We start from the raw sequence: 15,980 nt of genomic DNA, 5'->3' as shown, positions 1-15,980 counted from the left end.
TTTTCAAGGCAGGTTATTTCTCTCTGGAAATCAAATATACTTGCTTGGCTTTTCCCAAAGGTATCTGCAAAATTAAGAAGTGCAAAAAATAGTAATGGAAAGGACCATTTCCCTGGCGTTGAAGGTTTCCCAAAACAATACTATAATCATAAGACATTGCGTATGCTTACGTTGAACTCATCAACAACCATAGAAGATTTCACCTCCAATTTATCCACCCTTTGACTCGTTAACCAGAAGGTTGCTGAGGGCATAAGATCTTGTCTCTTTCATATTTGACCCGTTAAAACCATATCATTAGTTCATTACCATAAATCAAATCATTGTTCTTTGCCGCCTTCCTATATAACACGTCTCCCTGGCCAATTCCCACATTCATTTTCGTTCTTGCATTATTTCATTCATTCATTCATCATCAACGACAAAAACAAGGAAAACTACCACGTCTGTTGATTAATTATTTCATCGATCGACTTCATCAATTTTGTGGTACGAGTTTTGCAAAGATTGTATGAATAGCAAAATCCCAATTGGAAAATGATAGCATTAGGTGAATTTTTTCTACGAGTTTCAGTAATCTCGCTAGGTTTAATCTTCCTCCGACGCCTCAGGAAAAGCATTTGCATGGCCATGGCCATAACCTCGGCTGCAGCATCAAAACAATCTTCTTCTGGCACTCCTCCAGCAACATGGCTCAGCTCATTCTTCGTCGAAAAAGGGGCATCTTTCAAGCAATTTGGAGGCTCAAAGAGACAGAAGATCATCGGTAACAATATTAAGGATCAAGAACTTGATCGAAAAAAGAAATCTAGCGATCATGGTCCGCATCAATTGGCTGTATCAGAAATCAATAAGCCAATTCATGAAGCATGCGAAGAGTATCTCTCCCCCAGTGAAAATCATGGTTCGGTGACCTTGGAAGATCCAGCTGTTGTGAAAAGTAGTGCTATTAAGAACCCCTTCGAGAAAAAGCAATCTACAATGTTAAAGAAGAGGCCTGCACAGCTCATTGTACCGGCATATTGCCCGGCTTCAGATTTCGGTCAAGTAGGGAAAATTTTGGAGAGGAAGGAATTTCAGACGGAAGGAAAAGGTTTTGCCATGGCTAGTAAGAAAGGAAGGAGAGAAATAATGGAAGATGGGCATGGTGTCATGCTAGATATTTCAGGCAACCCTAAACAAGTAAGTTCATGATCCATTTTCGTTAACATATTGAATATCTTCTATTGCATACAAATGTGCAGTACTTTTTCCTACCCAAAAAAAATGCATTTTTTTTTTCTGCTTAAAAAAGACACTTTTCTTTAACATTTCCTCAGGCAAAGTTAGATTCAATTTTTCAATAAGGATTGTTTTTATAATAATATAATTGAGATATGATGTTCTTATAGCTCACAATTTTTTAATGAGATGATCTTTTCTTGTTTTAGGCATTTTTTGTGGTGATTGATGGGCATGGAGGCCGAGCTGCAGCTGATTTTGTAGCTGAAAATCTCGGAAGGAACATAATGAATGAGATACAGTTGTTGGGAAATGATGGAAACAGGATTGAAGCAGCAGTACGCAAATGTTACTCGGTCACGGATGAGCAATTCCTTAATCGGGTAGACTACCATTACTTCTAAACAAAGGCATTTAAACTTGATCAACCTTATAAAATTGGTTTGACTTTTTGTCTACACGTATTCTCAGTTTCTCACATGCAAGTGCCTGCAGACTTCAATTATTTTACTTTCCCATGCATCTTTATGAAGGAGAAAACAGGAATGTGGTATTGATAGCAACTCGTTGTCACGTTTCTTTTCCAAATTAACTTTTCAGATTTATGACTCTTTGACTATTTCCTTCTCCCTCTTTCTTTTATCTTCTACTGTTAGAAGTTAGAACTGCCAATTTTGTTTTCCTCGATGTCAAGTTGCCTTATGCTATACAATGCATGTATTTTGGCTGCTGGCCAGACTATTTAAATCAAGATTACCAACAAATTTTTTATTTTACTGAATTTAATACAAGGGTTCAACATAATATTGTACATTAGTTTGTTGTGCTCGACACTCATCCTTAACTAATGTTTTTGTTATATACTATCACCAAATTACATTGTGCGAATTGGTCTTACCAAATAATTTAGTAATTTCTTGTTGGATTTAAATAAAGTTGCTCAATCAGACATTATTGCTTGAATTGGTTGCAGAAGGTGAATGGTGGAGCTTGTGCAGCTAGCGTCCTGGTCAAGGATGGAGAACTGCACGTAGCAAATGTAGGCGATTGTAAAGTAATCCTTAGTAGAAAAGGAGTAGCTACTGCATTGACTAAAGATCATCGCCTCACCAGGGAGGATGAGCGTATTCGCATCGAAAAATCGGTAAGTAAATTAACTATATTGACCAATTTCTTGTTTCCAATTAGCTTGATTCAATCCCAAATCCCATCCTATAAGTTAACTTGATGTTAAGCATGTATCCCATTGGTCAATTTTGCAGGGTGGTCTTTTGCATTGTCGAAATGGTGTTTGGAGAGTGAATGGAACCCTTGCAGTTTCCAGGGCATTTGGTGACCTTTACTTGAAAGATCATGTCATTTCTGAACCGGATATTTTGCAACTTCCTTTAACTTCCGACTGTGATTTTCTGATCATGGCTTCTGATGGATTGTGGGATAAGGTATACACCTGGTCAAGCCCCTGTTGCACTGGTTTTCTGTCATTTTTCTTTCAACTTTTCCCATATTTAATTAGCCATTATTATTAGTAATGGTCATAAACTGAACGATTATTCTTTTTAATTGAAACTTCAGGTAGGTGATCAGGAGGCAGTTGATGTAGTATCAAGTAAGAAGGATTCATTGGAGTCCTGTAAGGAGCTTATAGCTATGTCTACCAGCCGAGGTGGTGTGGATGATATAACAGTGATGGTGATTAACCTTCAAAAGTTTGTAAATTAGTGGCAGGAAACTCTAGTTAATCTCAAGCGCAGTATGTAGTAGGCCATACGTAGAAACAGAAATTTTATTCATCATCCCCATGTAATTAATTTTGTCCTTCTTGATGCCATCCTAAAGAAGGCGAGGATGATGAGTAAAAACTTCATCTTGTCATGTTTCCGTCATGAATAGAGGGTAAATGTATAGCCATAGCAAAAAAGGTTGCAAATTGCAGCCTTTAAATTAGCATGTAGTATCTTTTGATCCTTATGAAGAATTCATGTTCTTTAGACAGCAGTCAAACTTCAAATTCCAGTCTTTCTATGTTGAAGCATAAACTGCCTTTATCACTCCAAGTTATACGGCTGATAAATTGTCACAAGAACGAACGTGAGAAACTTGTGCAAATAGTAAGCCCTTTTGGTTTTACCATTGGCTTTGCAACAAATCTTGTTCTTCCTGATATGTCAAAAACATGTAGGGGTAGCATGCTCTAGAAAATAACCAAGTTTGAAGGATAAGGGTCTTAATGGTTGCCTTTCCAACCTTTCTAATCCAAATAATAGTAATCATTCCACTAATAGCCTGGAAATAGGGCCTCGTGCATGTCTGTTTTGTAGATTAAGATTTAGGTTACCACTTGAATCTACGATTTGTATATTAACATTGTACCTATTTGAAAAGAAAATGTTATATACAATATTAAAAAATTATGTTGAAATTAAAGGTACATGAAATTAATTACCTAACAATAGTTTTGACCACATCATTACAATGCATATGCAATGTTTTTGCAAAATGACCTTCACATGACAATTTTTGCATAGCTCATAGAACATATTTTCTACGTTAATGCTCTGAATGTAAGCAAATATTTGAAAATATTTAACCTAGTAAGAATGAAAGAAAATATAGGTTATAATTATGAATTGAAAATTTTGTTCAGTAATTATTTAAAGTGAAATAAATTTACCGTAGGCATGATTTTGAATTTAGGTGCCATCAAAGTTTTTGTAGGTGGGATTCGTCCATGGTGAAACTATGATGAGTAGTGTTTTTTTTCTTACTGTATTTGGTTTTTGTGGATGACAAATGAAAATAAAATGGGTTAGCAATCTTCAATTTTTGTGAATAATTATGAAAGTAAGATATGTCATATAAGTAGAATTGTGGGAATTATGAAAATTGTAATTCAATTGGGCTCCTCAATTTCGATATATGATTTTCGTAGTGGTGAATTTCTTATTACTATTAGTTGTGTGATCAAGTGTCAGACATGATTTGTAATTTGCAAACACGTGATATGTAGGGATGGTTATTACCCGTTAGTTAAGGGATAAAGATTATTAAATTAAAAAAATCTAAAATGTAGTAAAAATAAAGTATAAGACGTGGTTTGTGATTTGCAGACGTGATTTGTAGTTGTGTTTATTACCCGTTAATTAAAAGATAAAGATTACTAAATTAAAAAAAATCTAAAATTGTAATTAAAAAGGATTTGAATTTCTAATGCTTTTGGAAGCTCCTCATCAAAAATCTGCACTCTAATACATATAGATATAGATATATATTGCAACCATATAGATACAAATAGATTTGAAGAATGAGATATTATAGATTTGAATAGTCAAGAAAATAATACACTGTGAAACTCGAAAAATATTTAAAAGATAAAGCATTTATAGTCCCATGATAATTTATGTATACTTCTAACTACACCGCTTGCTTTCTTCTAGATATGCTAATGAATTGGTTTAAACTCAAATGTTAATATGAGATCTGACGAGATAAATTTAAAGAATCTTGATCTGATAATCTTAAAAAACTTAGATCAATAAAAAAAATATAAAACTAACAAAACTCTCACTAAAAATGTCTAGGATAGAATAAGAGAAAACTTTTACCAAAATTCTTAAGGCAGAAGAAACTCTGACTAGAAAATTCTAAGAGAAACTTTATCATAAGTGAAACCTACGGAGAGAATTTATTATAAATCCAAAAACTACAGAAAGAAGACATGGAAGGGAGGGAGACCTCCAAGGAAGAAGATGCTTTGTTTGCAAGGCAAGAAAAAAGTTAAGGAGCAACAGAAGAATTTAGGTTTAGAGAGTTTCAAAAAATAATTAAAGAGATAATCAAGAAATAGAGACAATTGAGGATTAGATAATGATTAGGAGGCTTGATTGGATTAGGTAATCAGCAAGACAATCAAGGGACTTGATTAGGATTGATTTCAAACACTCCCCTCAAGTTGAAGATTTCAAATATCCAACCTGCTCACTAAATATTGAAATGCATTATAACCAATCTCCTTCATAAACAGATCGATTGATTGTAAATTGCAACTTGATTGTAAAATGTAAACGGCAAAGGCTTAGTATTATTTTCGAGCTATTGTCAGGCTGTAGCCTTTAATGAGGTGTGCCATTTTGGAAAGTGATACTAGTTCATGCTGTAGACTTAAATCAAATGTGGTGTGCCATTTTGGAAAAATGATACTTGATCTGAATGATTCATTTGGACCAACATGGCCGATTGACTTGGAAATGCTTTAAAAGACTAATTTCACCCCTATCTTCAATCAATATTCCCTTCATCTCTAAATTCTTCAGTCTCAACACGCAGGCCCTATCTCATGATCATCACCCTCACTTGCTCTACTTATTTGGCCATTGCACCACCTGCAAATGAATCCCTTCCCTTAATCTTAGAGCTGTAAATGAGATGATTTGAGTTGAGCTTTTGACTTATAACTTCGACTCATTAAATTATCGAATCGAACTCGGGCTCGACTCATTTGTTTAATTAGTTGAGAATTGTGTTTGAATTGGATTCATTAAAATTATCTTGAGTTTGAACTTGAGGTTGAGCTCAAACTCGACTCACAATCGTTAAAATTATCCTGAATTTGAACTTAAAAACTTTAACTGGCTCTAGCCCCTTCACTTTCCTCTTCATAGTTCCTACTCCAAGACAAGCCAGTCTCAAACCGCCTTTCTTCCCTCCATCATTAACATATAGCTCCACCAACCTTTTTTTCGCCTTCGGATTTACCTACCCACCTTTTACATCAAGTTATTTTATATCAAAAAAAAAAACTAGAAACTTATTTGGTTTGGACTTCCCTTCAAAAATAAGTTTGTGATTCAAGGCTTTTAATTAAGAATGATGTTAAAACTAGCGGTTAAAGGCAAGGAATGAGAGGGTTGTTTAGTTTTAAGTGCTCAGCCGTGTTTTTTGAATTTTGACCAGAATAGAGTGATTGAGGACAGAGGAATGACTTGAAGATCGAGATAACGTGTAGTCCATAAATTGGGCTGAATGCCGACATCTGTTGGATGTTGTTCGATATTGGCCTATCTATCAGCATTCGTGCAATTTTTGTCGTTCGCTTGCGTAACGAAGCAGCTTATTAGGTGGCAGTTTTGAAAATAGGATCAAATTGGTCGGTTCAACTAATTGAACTGACAGTAACTTCCCCTTACAATTAGTGTTTTGAAAATAGGATCAAATCGATTGGTTCGATTAATTGAACTGCGAGTCGGTCATGTTTTATATTTAATCTAAGAAGTCAAATGAACCTATGAGACTTGATCAAGAACCGGTTGAATCGATCAAAATCAATGGAAAACCGATCTTTCTTTTTTATATATTAATTTCATCCAAATAATTTAATATTAAAAATTTGACAATCATTGAATTAGGTTTGAACCGGACAAATTGATTAAACCGTGAATCTGTAGCTCATCTGATTCACTTGCCGGTAACGGTTTCCCAACATCGCTTAGGGTTGTAGATGAAACTAAGAGGGAGAATTAACAGTAAAATTTTAAATTCCTTACAATAATTTGTTTAAAGAGAGCCGGCCAAATCCCACAATATGTATGTATGTATGTATGCATCTTCTGATGGGCAGAAATCAGTAATCCATATTCCATACAAGATATCGTGTATTCGTCGCACTGGTTTAATTTAGGCATGATATGCCTTGAAAGAAGTTCACTCTTCTTTGTTTTGATACTTGTCCAATTGTCAAAATCCAACAACGGCCCAAACCCTAATAGATGAACTTTTTCGAGCTCCTAACCTACTTTACGTTTGATTGGGCCTTCCCACTTTTCTTGACCAACTGCCACTCACGTCTTCCCTCTTTTTTCTTGGCCTAAAATCAGCAATTCCTTCTCCCTCTTTCTCCTCAAACCAAGAGTTACCTATCCCATTAAATTAGCACTTCCACGCACAAACAGAGATCTGATCTGTACCAAGCTTTATCTGGAACATAGAGTTGCCACATGCAGCGTCTTAGTCGCCACCAAGAAATTACACATCCAACTCCGTATGAGTTTTTTGGGTCCCAAAAAGTACGGATCATTCGTCATTGCATCACTAAAATGTGTTAAACGATATGGGGCAACTTGCATGCTGTCAACATTTGCGGTGATCAAGTTTCATTACCCTTAAAAACCTACTGATTTTATATACACTGACAGTGTGTAGACTTTTATCATTGAATACGTAATACTCTCTCCGTCCCACTTTGATAGTTCTGTTTCTTTTTTCACACAGTTTAAGAAAAAGTAATTAACTTTGTTGGAAAAATAAATTTAGATTGCTATTTTTCTAAAATACCCTCACATTAAATATGGTACAACTTTATGGGAACTTGAATTGATGGTAAAAAAAGAATCAACTCTCATTAAATGGGGTAGGTTTATAGTAACAACTACTTACATTGAATAAGGGTATTTTAGAAAAATTAAAATACAACTACATTCTTCAATTGGAAAGTGGACTACAATTTGGGACAGATGAAAAAGGAATACAGGACTATCAAAGTGGGACGGAGGGAGCATATAATACATAATTCGAATTTGAATTTAAAATTTAAATCTTACATATGTATGATGCATCCAATTGTAATAGCGTATATATAAGATTTAGTCATTTCATATAGAACTTTATTACAGGAGTCAAAAAAACTGTATTGCCGGGGTAAAGTGCAATTAACCTCGATATAGGTTACAACTTACAAGTTGCAGGACTAAAGATATTGGGTGCAATCACCTATTCGAATTAATTTTGGTACATTTAAGTCTTACCTACTTCAGACATTCTCTTTAAACAGCACAACTGATTTCATGGTTGACAATAACCAATAGACTTTCCTACCACTAAATCTAGATAGGGTAGGCAGCTTAATTAGGTCATTTATTAAGAGGCACAGCAGTGAGATTCTGACCAAGCTGGCTGGGACAGAAATTTATTAATGTAACGTAAAAGTTAGACTAAAACTAAAAAATTAGACGAGCTACTTTTAGATCTAAAATACTCCCTCCGTCCCACTTTGATAATCATGTTTTCCTTTTTTATCTGTCCCAAATTATAGTCCACTTTCCAATTGAAGAATGTAGTTGTATTTTAATTTTCCTAAAATACCCTTATTCAATATAAGTTGTTGTTACTATAAACCTACCTTATTTAATAAGAGTTGATTCTTTTTTTCCCATCAATTCAAGTTCCCATAAAATTGTACTCTAATTAATGTGAGGGTATTTTAGAAAAATAGCTACTTAAATTGATTGTTCCAACCAAAGTGAACTACTTTTTCTTAAATTGTGTGAAAAAAAACCAGAACTATCAAAGTGGGACGGAGGGAGTAGCAGGCATCCAACGCCACTGAAACTCTAAAACTGAGGCTATCCGAAATTTTACGTCTTAATTAATGGTAGTCAGGTTATGAAGCCCACTTAATTTGTTTTCTTTTTTCTTTTCTCGTAATAGATTAATTAATTGTGTCATTACTTAAATAAATAGATATATGTGTTCCTCATTTGATCATCACCCTTGAGCAAGTCAAGTTTTGAATATAGCATCTTGGTTTGCCTTGTACTACTAACGACATTGGTTATTGTCCATAGCACAACTTAGGTTTGTGTTCTGCAGCGAATAGCTTTTCGTTGATATGCAATATGTAAGAATCACTAAAAACTGTCGTCTGGTCTGATCAGATGTTGATTCAGTCTCCCAACTATTAGAAAATGCATCCGTGTGTCCTATTTGGATTTTGAAATTAGATAATCTTTCCTTCCTCATAAAAATCTACAAAAAGAGAAAGGAATCTGTGCTAATTTGTAAGTTCTTGGTAAAAGCTTGATAAATGAACCATAGCACCTAGATTATAACTAACCTCTTGAATGTTGATGCTAAAGAACTTGAGTAAGGGCCCTGACCCCCAAGTCAGGCTTGATGGATAAATTTTTAGCAGATAAATCTTTCAAATAAAGTATATAAAATGAAATGCACAGTTGGATGTTGAAACAAATGTGAGAGATAGTTTTAGTGAGAGATCTACAATTGCAACTTTTGGATACCATTCCTTCAATATATCCTTCAAAAGGGATCATCGAATTTTTTTTATAATTGCCCCCATTACTTTCACTAAAATCTCCATAGATATGTAGGGGGGGAAAAAACTCTACACTTAGGGTCTGTTTGGTTGGAAGTAAAATATTTTCCTTGGGAAAATATTTTCCGTGGAAGTAATTTTCCATGAAAATCATTTCCCTTTCATCATTTTCAGGTGTTTGGTTAGCTTATTGAAAATATTCTCTTACTTCATTTTTCTGGTGTTTGTTTAACTTTTGAAATATTTTCACTTTTATCTCTATCTTTACTTTCTACACATTATAACTACATACTTCTTCCCATGCAAAATAAGAAAATTTATCTCATTGTTTAACTTTAAAAAATCTTGGAGAAATGTATATATGAATAAAAAATATCTCCTTAAGCAATAAACAAATCGCTGGCCATTTAGTGTCAAATATCAATCACATGCAATGCTTATTGTGACATATATCTTGCACTCTCACTGCTGAAAGTTTCTCTAGAAAAGAATGTCCCTATTATGCATAATTAATTACTAGCATAGGATAAGCAGGATGAGGTTTTTTTTTATTTTGAATATACTAGGGGAGGGTTGGGTTGGGTTGGGTGGTACGGGGGAGAGAGTGTAAGAAAGAGATTTTGAGTTCGAATCCTCCTATTTACACTAAAAAAAAAAAAGAACATACTACAAGATGTTTTCAGTAAGTTTGGAACATACTACAGGCGGGATGCATGCATTTCGGAAAACAACTTCAGTAAGTTTGGAAGGGAAGTTGTTTTCCATAAGATGGGTGAAAATATTTTACATATGAAAATGTTTTCAGTAACTTTTGTGCAACCAAACACGGGAAATTAGGAAAATATTTTCCTGGAAAACATTTTCACCCGAAACAAACGGACCCTTAAAGGAAATTATCTGAACATTGAATTACATTTTTATTAACAAAATGGGGATGAGTATATTGTTTTTTCCACATTATTGATGTAAAAACAAAAAAAAAATGTGATAAAGTTTTAACTTTTCTAATGTCTTGAACACAAAAGTAGATTTTTTTTTTTTTTGGATTGGGAATTATACAACAATAACAGTTGAAATTGATATATTTAGAATAACATTTGAACATTGTTAAAAACTCACCATTATTCCTCTTTAAATTTTGTACACGTAAATTTACTGTTATAATATCACTTCACCTCATAATCTGTAACCTCAAATAACAACTCCCTCCATTGGTGTCCTTCATTGACTAACTATGCTAGGAAACTACACATAATAAGAGAAAAACATGCCCAAACTCATCAATGGCATAGTATCCATCAATCAAGCCGAAACAGAAGTGAGGACTTTTTGGCAGAAATTCGAACACTTAGCCTACAATGAAGACGCAGCCTTGGGGGAGTTGCTTTGCCCCATTTTGGTTTAACACACTAATTTCCTTCTAAGCTATGTGTTATCCTTTTCTGCCCACTTCATCTACTACTCATCCCAGACAAGCTAGCTTCTCTGCTTCTGAACCTGTAACATTTTCCTGTGGGCCAAGAAATGGATATGTCTTTTTCCTTGGTTGCCTGCCTTGCGCAAATTCAAAGACGGCAACTGAATTTGGGTAGGTGGAGTAGGAATTGGGGATACCATTTTTGCGCTTTGCAAGTTTCACGTATTCAGTAGATAAACCATTGGAATGTGGAAGTCAAAACATTGGTGAGAATTACAATCACCCCAAGAAAGTGAGAGACAAAAATAGCTGAAAGAAGCAAGTGGTGAGGCTATATCCGCACCTTTATAATCAAATTGACCAAAAAGCCCATAGCATGTATCGGGTTTGGTAGAAATTTTTTCAATAAAAATTAACCTTTTTTTTTTTTTGGTGAAAATAGATGATGCTAATTTAGATTTAAAATTTACATCATTATGAGTGGTCTTAAAATTTCTAACATTATTTTTTCATTCACTTTGATGGCGTTTATTTTTTCCTCTTATTTTGTGGAGCGAATGTTTTTATCTCTTTTTATCATGTAAGAAGAGATGAGAGATTTTTTTTATAAGAAAAAAATATTGTGTTAAGAAAATATTTTTACCTTTTTGGTATGTTGCACTTCAAAATTGATTGAAATATAATTTTAGAAAACACTAGCGGATCAATAATTAGGATGCTGGTATCAAAAAATTTCAATTAATTAAAATTTATAACTAATTTTTTAAACATCTTTAAATTGTTGTATGAAAGACAAGGTTTTGTATTGAAAAAGGTTCCTATCAAATTCCTATGGACCTTATTATGATTTTAATGTTAGGAGTGTGGATTTAAACTGAAGGGGTGTAGATTTAACTGCATCCAAAAAGGAAACCGCCATTAGATTTTGTGGACTTTCTTTTATTAATTGTTCGTGGAATTTCTGATTACTTTGTGCTTTTGTAGGTTTTACATTTTCAATGGACAAACCATTGGAATCTGAAAGTCACAATATTGGTGGGAATTGCAGTCCCTCCAAGAAAGTGAGAGACAAAAACAGTTGGACGTTATATCCATGGACTCTTTTTCATAATTAATGGGTGGAAAATTTAATACATGAGTTAATACTCCCTCCGTCCCATTTGATAGTTCCGTTTCTTTTTTCACACAGTTTAAGAAAAAATAGTTAACTTTGTTGGAAAAGTAAATTTAGATTGCTATTTTTCTAAAATACCTTCACATTAAATATGGTACAACTTTTTGGGAACTTGAATTGATGGTAAAAAACGAATCAACTCTCATTAAATGTGGTAGGTTTATAGTAACAACTACTTACATTGAATAAGGGTATTTTAGGAAAATTAAAATACAACTACATTCTTCAATTGGAAAGTGGACTACAATTTGGGACAGATGAAAAAGGAATACAGGACTATCAAAGTGGGACGGAGGGAGTATAATTTAATGACACTTTTCTAGTAAAAGAATGACACGCAATCATTGATAAGAATCTGCATATATTTTAGTGATACCACTTTCTGTGTAAGTTTCACATTTTCCCTGGATGAGTCGTTGGAATTTGAATGGGTGAGAATAATGCTACTAACCCAACAAAGTAAGACAAAAATTGGTTGATAATCGGAAAAAGAGAAGCACCATGAAATTTTGACCATTATCTTATAGTATTCATTTTTTGACGGAAATTATTACAACAGCTGGTAACGGCACAGTTTTTAAATAAATTCTGCAATACGTTTTTGTTGTGACATGCAAATGTGCAAGTGGACTCACTTCTAAAAATAAACCAGGCTATATTAAGACAATTAAATTTAGTTATATATATATGTATATATTTGAAAAAATATACATATATATATATATTGTGTAAACCCCCCTCATGACTGCATTGGGCGTCGGCTAATTCGGGGTCAAGCACTATCAAGTCCCTTTCAAAGTTGGGTTTCGCAACATTATTTTCTTCGTTCACAAGACTCGAATTATGGAGCTTGTATAAGAGGTATCAAACTTCTTACCACTTGACCATACATTTGTTAGTAATTTAATTACATTATAAATTGCAATATTGTTATAATACCTAAGAATAAATTATAGACATGTAGAACATGAGAAAGAAAAAGAAAAAATGGAAGCAAAACAATCAGAAAAACTAAATAACTTTGACTAAATCTTATATATATCGACAATGTATATATTATCATCGTTGGATTCGTAACAAATATGCAAAAGTCGAATTTCAAATTCAAATTTTGCATAATTATTATTCATCCGACGCTGACGGTAGAAAAGATTAATTCAATAAGTTTTGTCTGTGTTTAGACTTTTAGTACCATAGACTAAATTCCACTTCGAATAATGAGATTGACAATGAAGTTTTGAAACTCTAGCTGCAAGAGACACGTTTAGGATTGAGTCATATTTTTCTTGAGATGAACATGTTGGACATGAGATTGTGTAGTTCATGTCATAATTTTCGCCGGGACTGAAGATATGCTTTGTTCACAGAAAGTAAAAATGCTTGTGATGTGAAAATATGGTTTATTGCAATATATCACGAAATACAACAATCAAACAATTATATAAGTTCACATACTAGAGGTGTCAAAATGGGTGACTTGGGAGGATTTGGGTTGGGTAAAATGGGTAATGGGTATAAATGAGTCAATCCATTTATACCCATTTAATTAGATGGGTATAAATGGGTAAGTCAAAAAATGAATTGGATAACCCAATTACCCATTTATAATCCATTTATTTTAATTTTTTATAGCAGTATGTGACACATACTGCTATACCATTAAATTGAACATGAGAATTTTACTGCTTACATAGTTTTTGAATGACCTAAAGTCATGAGTAATATACATGTTTTTTCATTCTACTTTTCAGTTATAATAGAGGAAAAAAAATAATCTGCATGTAATAAGAATGAAAATCATCTATAGAGCATGATGCATATTAACGTTGTGTAATCTTTTACAACTTAGAAATTTTGCTTTTGAACTATTCCTAATCATATTAATTTAGTTCTATACATTTTAATTCGAAGGTCTAACATAAATTGCTTTACATCACATACCAAATTCGAACCTTACCAATTACAATCCATGATTGTCTTCACCAATTATAGAATGGCATCCAATGCTTTATTCCGCTCACTCATAATTTATTCATCTCTTCTTCGTTGCTTTATTTTCTTTCATATCTATCTAATAAGCAAAGTAATTCACATAAAATTTGAAAATCTAATACGTAACAGATTTAATATTTAGAAATTATGTTTTGTTTATTTTTGTGCTTCAAACACACAATAGTTAAATGATCAGAAAGAAGACCAATGTGATTATCTTTAACATGAAGTAAAATTTTTACAAGTATTTACATAGTTTAAATATCTAATAATTTTTACTCATTTATATGATATCACGGCTAATTATCCTCAACAGTTGCACCAATAACTAGGGCTGTCAACGGGCCGGGTCCGGGCCGGAATTCATTATTCCGGACCCGGACCCGAATTACTATCCCGGATCCGGACCCGACCCGTTTACCCGACGGGTCTTTTATTCTATGTTCCGGATCCGGATCCGGCGGGTCCCGGATCCGGATCCGGGTCTACCCGAACAAATTTACCAAATTTTATAATTTCTAATAAAAATGAGAAAAAAATATATTTATAAACTAATTTCTAACTAATGCAAAGAAAAAACCAAATAAGAAAAGAAATCAAATTAATTTTATTAAAATACATCACCCTAATCAAATTATATTGATAAATATATATTTTTTAAATTATTAATTCATTTATATCCGGATCCGGGTCTAATACGGGTCGGAATACTATATTCCATATCCGACCCGTTTTTTTGTTTGACAAAACGGATCCGGATCCGGATCCGGATCCAGAAAACGGAATTAAATCCCTACCCATACCCGCAATAATTTCACGGATCCGGTCCGGATCCGGGTCTAGACCCGACCCGTTGACAGGCCTACCAATAACTCTTGGACTAGGTGCCCGTGCTGGTGTATTTTGTGCGATTTGGTCTTGTTGTTGTATATGTTTACATCATACTATTCTATTGAATATATGTTAAATATTTCGTTTCTCTTAATCACTTTTGTCATGAGCATAACAATGTAATATAATTGTACACTAAATAATATAACAAGTATAATAATCGGACCGCAGTGACTCTCCGTAACCCTTAATCAAATAATTTTTTCGAATATGATTGAATGATTTGGATTTCAAAACCTTGATAAAATTTTGTGTAAATCACCAATTTTGTTCCTAAACTTTTTCACTAGTGCCAATTTAGTCCCTATCTAATATTCTTAGCCAATTTGATACTTGAACTTATTTTGTGGTTCCAATTTAGGACTTTTGTGGCCATGCCACCACCAAAAATCGATCTGACTCTTAATTAACTAGCTAAACAGGAGTATTTTAGTAATGTCATTCATGAAACTGTAATAAATTAAGTAAATCATTTAAAAAATCACAAAATTAAAATTTTAAAAAATTTTATCTAGTGATTTTTTACACGATTTAAAAGTTTTATCTGGTATTTTTTTACACGATTTAATTCTTTTATTACAGTGTCATGAGCGACGTTCCTATAATATCTCTATTTAGTTAGGCCCTTTTTAATAATTCAATTCAGCACTTAAACTTAATGGATTTAGATGTTAATATGTTCAGACGCATTTGATAAAAAAAAAAATTTGAACATCTGAATTAATTAAATGACACTGAATTTTATTAAAAAAACTTATTCTCAAAAATAAGTGATAAACTATTCACTTATCAGTGAATGTCATATATACTCAAATGTAATTGATTTAATATTGAACAATTTAATAACTTATGGATTTCGACTTCAGATTTCAGATTTCAAACTTCAATTTTATCAAACACACCCTTAATCAATTAGAAAACAGATTGGTTTTAGATAATGATGCCACCATGAAGGCCCTTAATTAAAATTGTAAAATAAATTCAAGTATCAAATTGATCAGAAATAAAAGTTAGAGACTAAATCATTATCAACACAAATATTTAGGGACGAAATTCGTCATTTCCAGATGGAATATGGAAGTGGGCTCACCGTGGGTGGGCGGGACGACATCCTATCAAACCTACAGAATACTAGGAGTATTACAAGTTTAGATAAGAATCTGGGACAAACCAAGGCC

The 15,980-nt window shown here is 33.3% G+C and overlaps 1 protein-coding gene across 1 annotated transcript; it reads left to right on the top strand.

The window, feature by feature from the left end:
* The first annotated feature begins 347 nt into the window (after nucleotides 1–347).
* On the top strand, nucleotides 348–3,225 carry LOC113711191 (probable protein phosphatase 2C 2). Its single transcript, XM_027234371.2, has 5 exons — nucleotides 348–1,182; nucleotides 1,431–1,604; nucleotides 2,195–2,365; nucleotides 2,484–2,663; nucleotides 2,797–3,225. Exons 1-5 carry the CDS (start codon nucleotides 538–540, stop codon nucleotides 2,941–2,943), a joined length of 1,317 nt encoding a protein of 438 aa, XP_027090172.2. The 5' UTR covers nucleotides 348–537; the 3' UTR covers nucleotides 2,944–3,225.
* Nucleotides 3,226–15,980: the final 12,755 nt, after the last annotated feature.

This window comes from Coffea arabica, chromosome 10e, assembly GCF_036785885.1.
Source record: "Coffea arabica cultivar ET-39 chromosome 10e, Coffea Arabica ET-39 HiFi, whole genome shotgun sequence".
NCBI lineage: Eukaryota > Viridiplantae > Streptophyta > Magnoliopsida > Gentianales > Rubiaceae > Coffea > Coffea arabica.
Note: the sequence above shows the minus strand (reverse complement) of the source record. Positions and strands in the feature narration are given on the sequence as shown.

What these genes read in the sequence shown, in the direction of transcription:
- LOC113711191 (XM_027234371.2), top strand. Translation starts at nt 538, where the DNA reads ATGATAGCATTAGGTGAATTTTTTCTACGAGTTTCAGTAATCTCGCTA. An exon ending in ATGAGCAATTCCTTAATCGG is followed by an intron (nt 1,605 to 2,194) that starts GTAGACTACCAT and finishes AATTGGTTGCAG; the next exon opens with AAGGTGAATGGTGGAGCTTG. An exon ending in GTATTCGCATCGAAAAATCG is followed by an intron (nt 2,366 to 2,483) that starts GTAAGTAAATTA and finishes TCAATTTTGCAG; the next exon opens with GGTGGTCTTTTGCATTGTCG.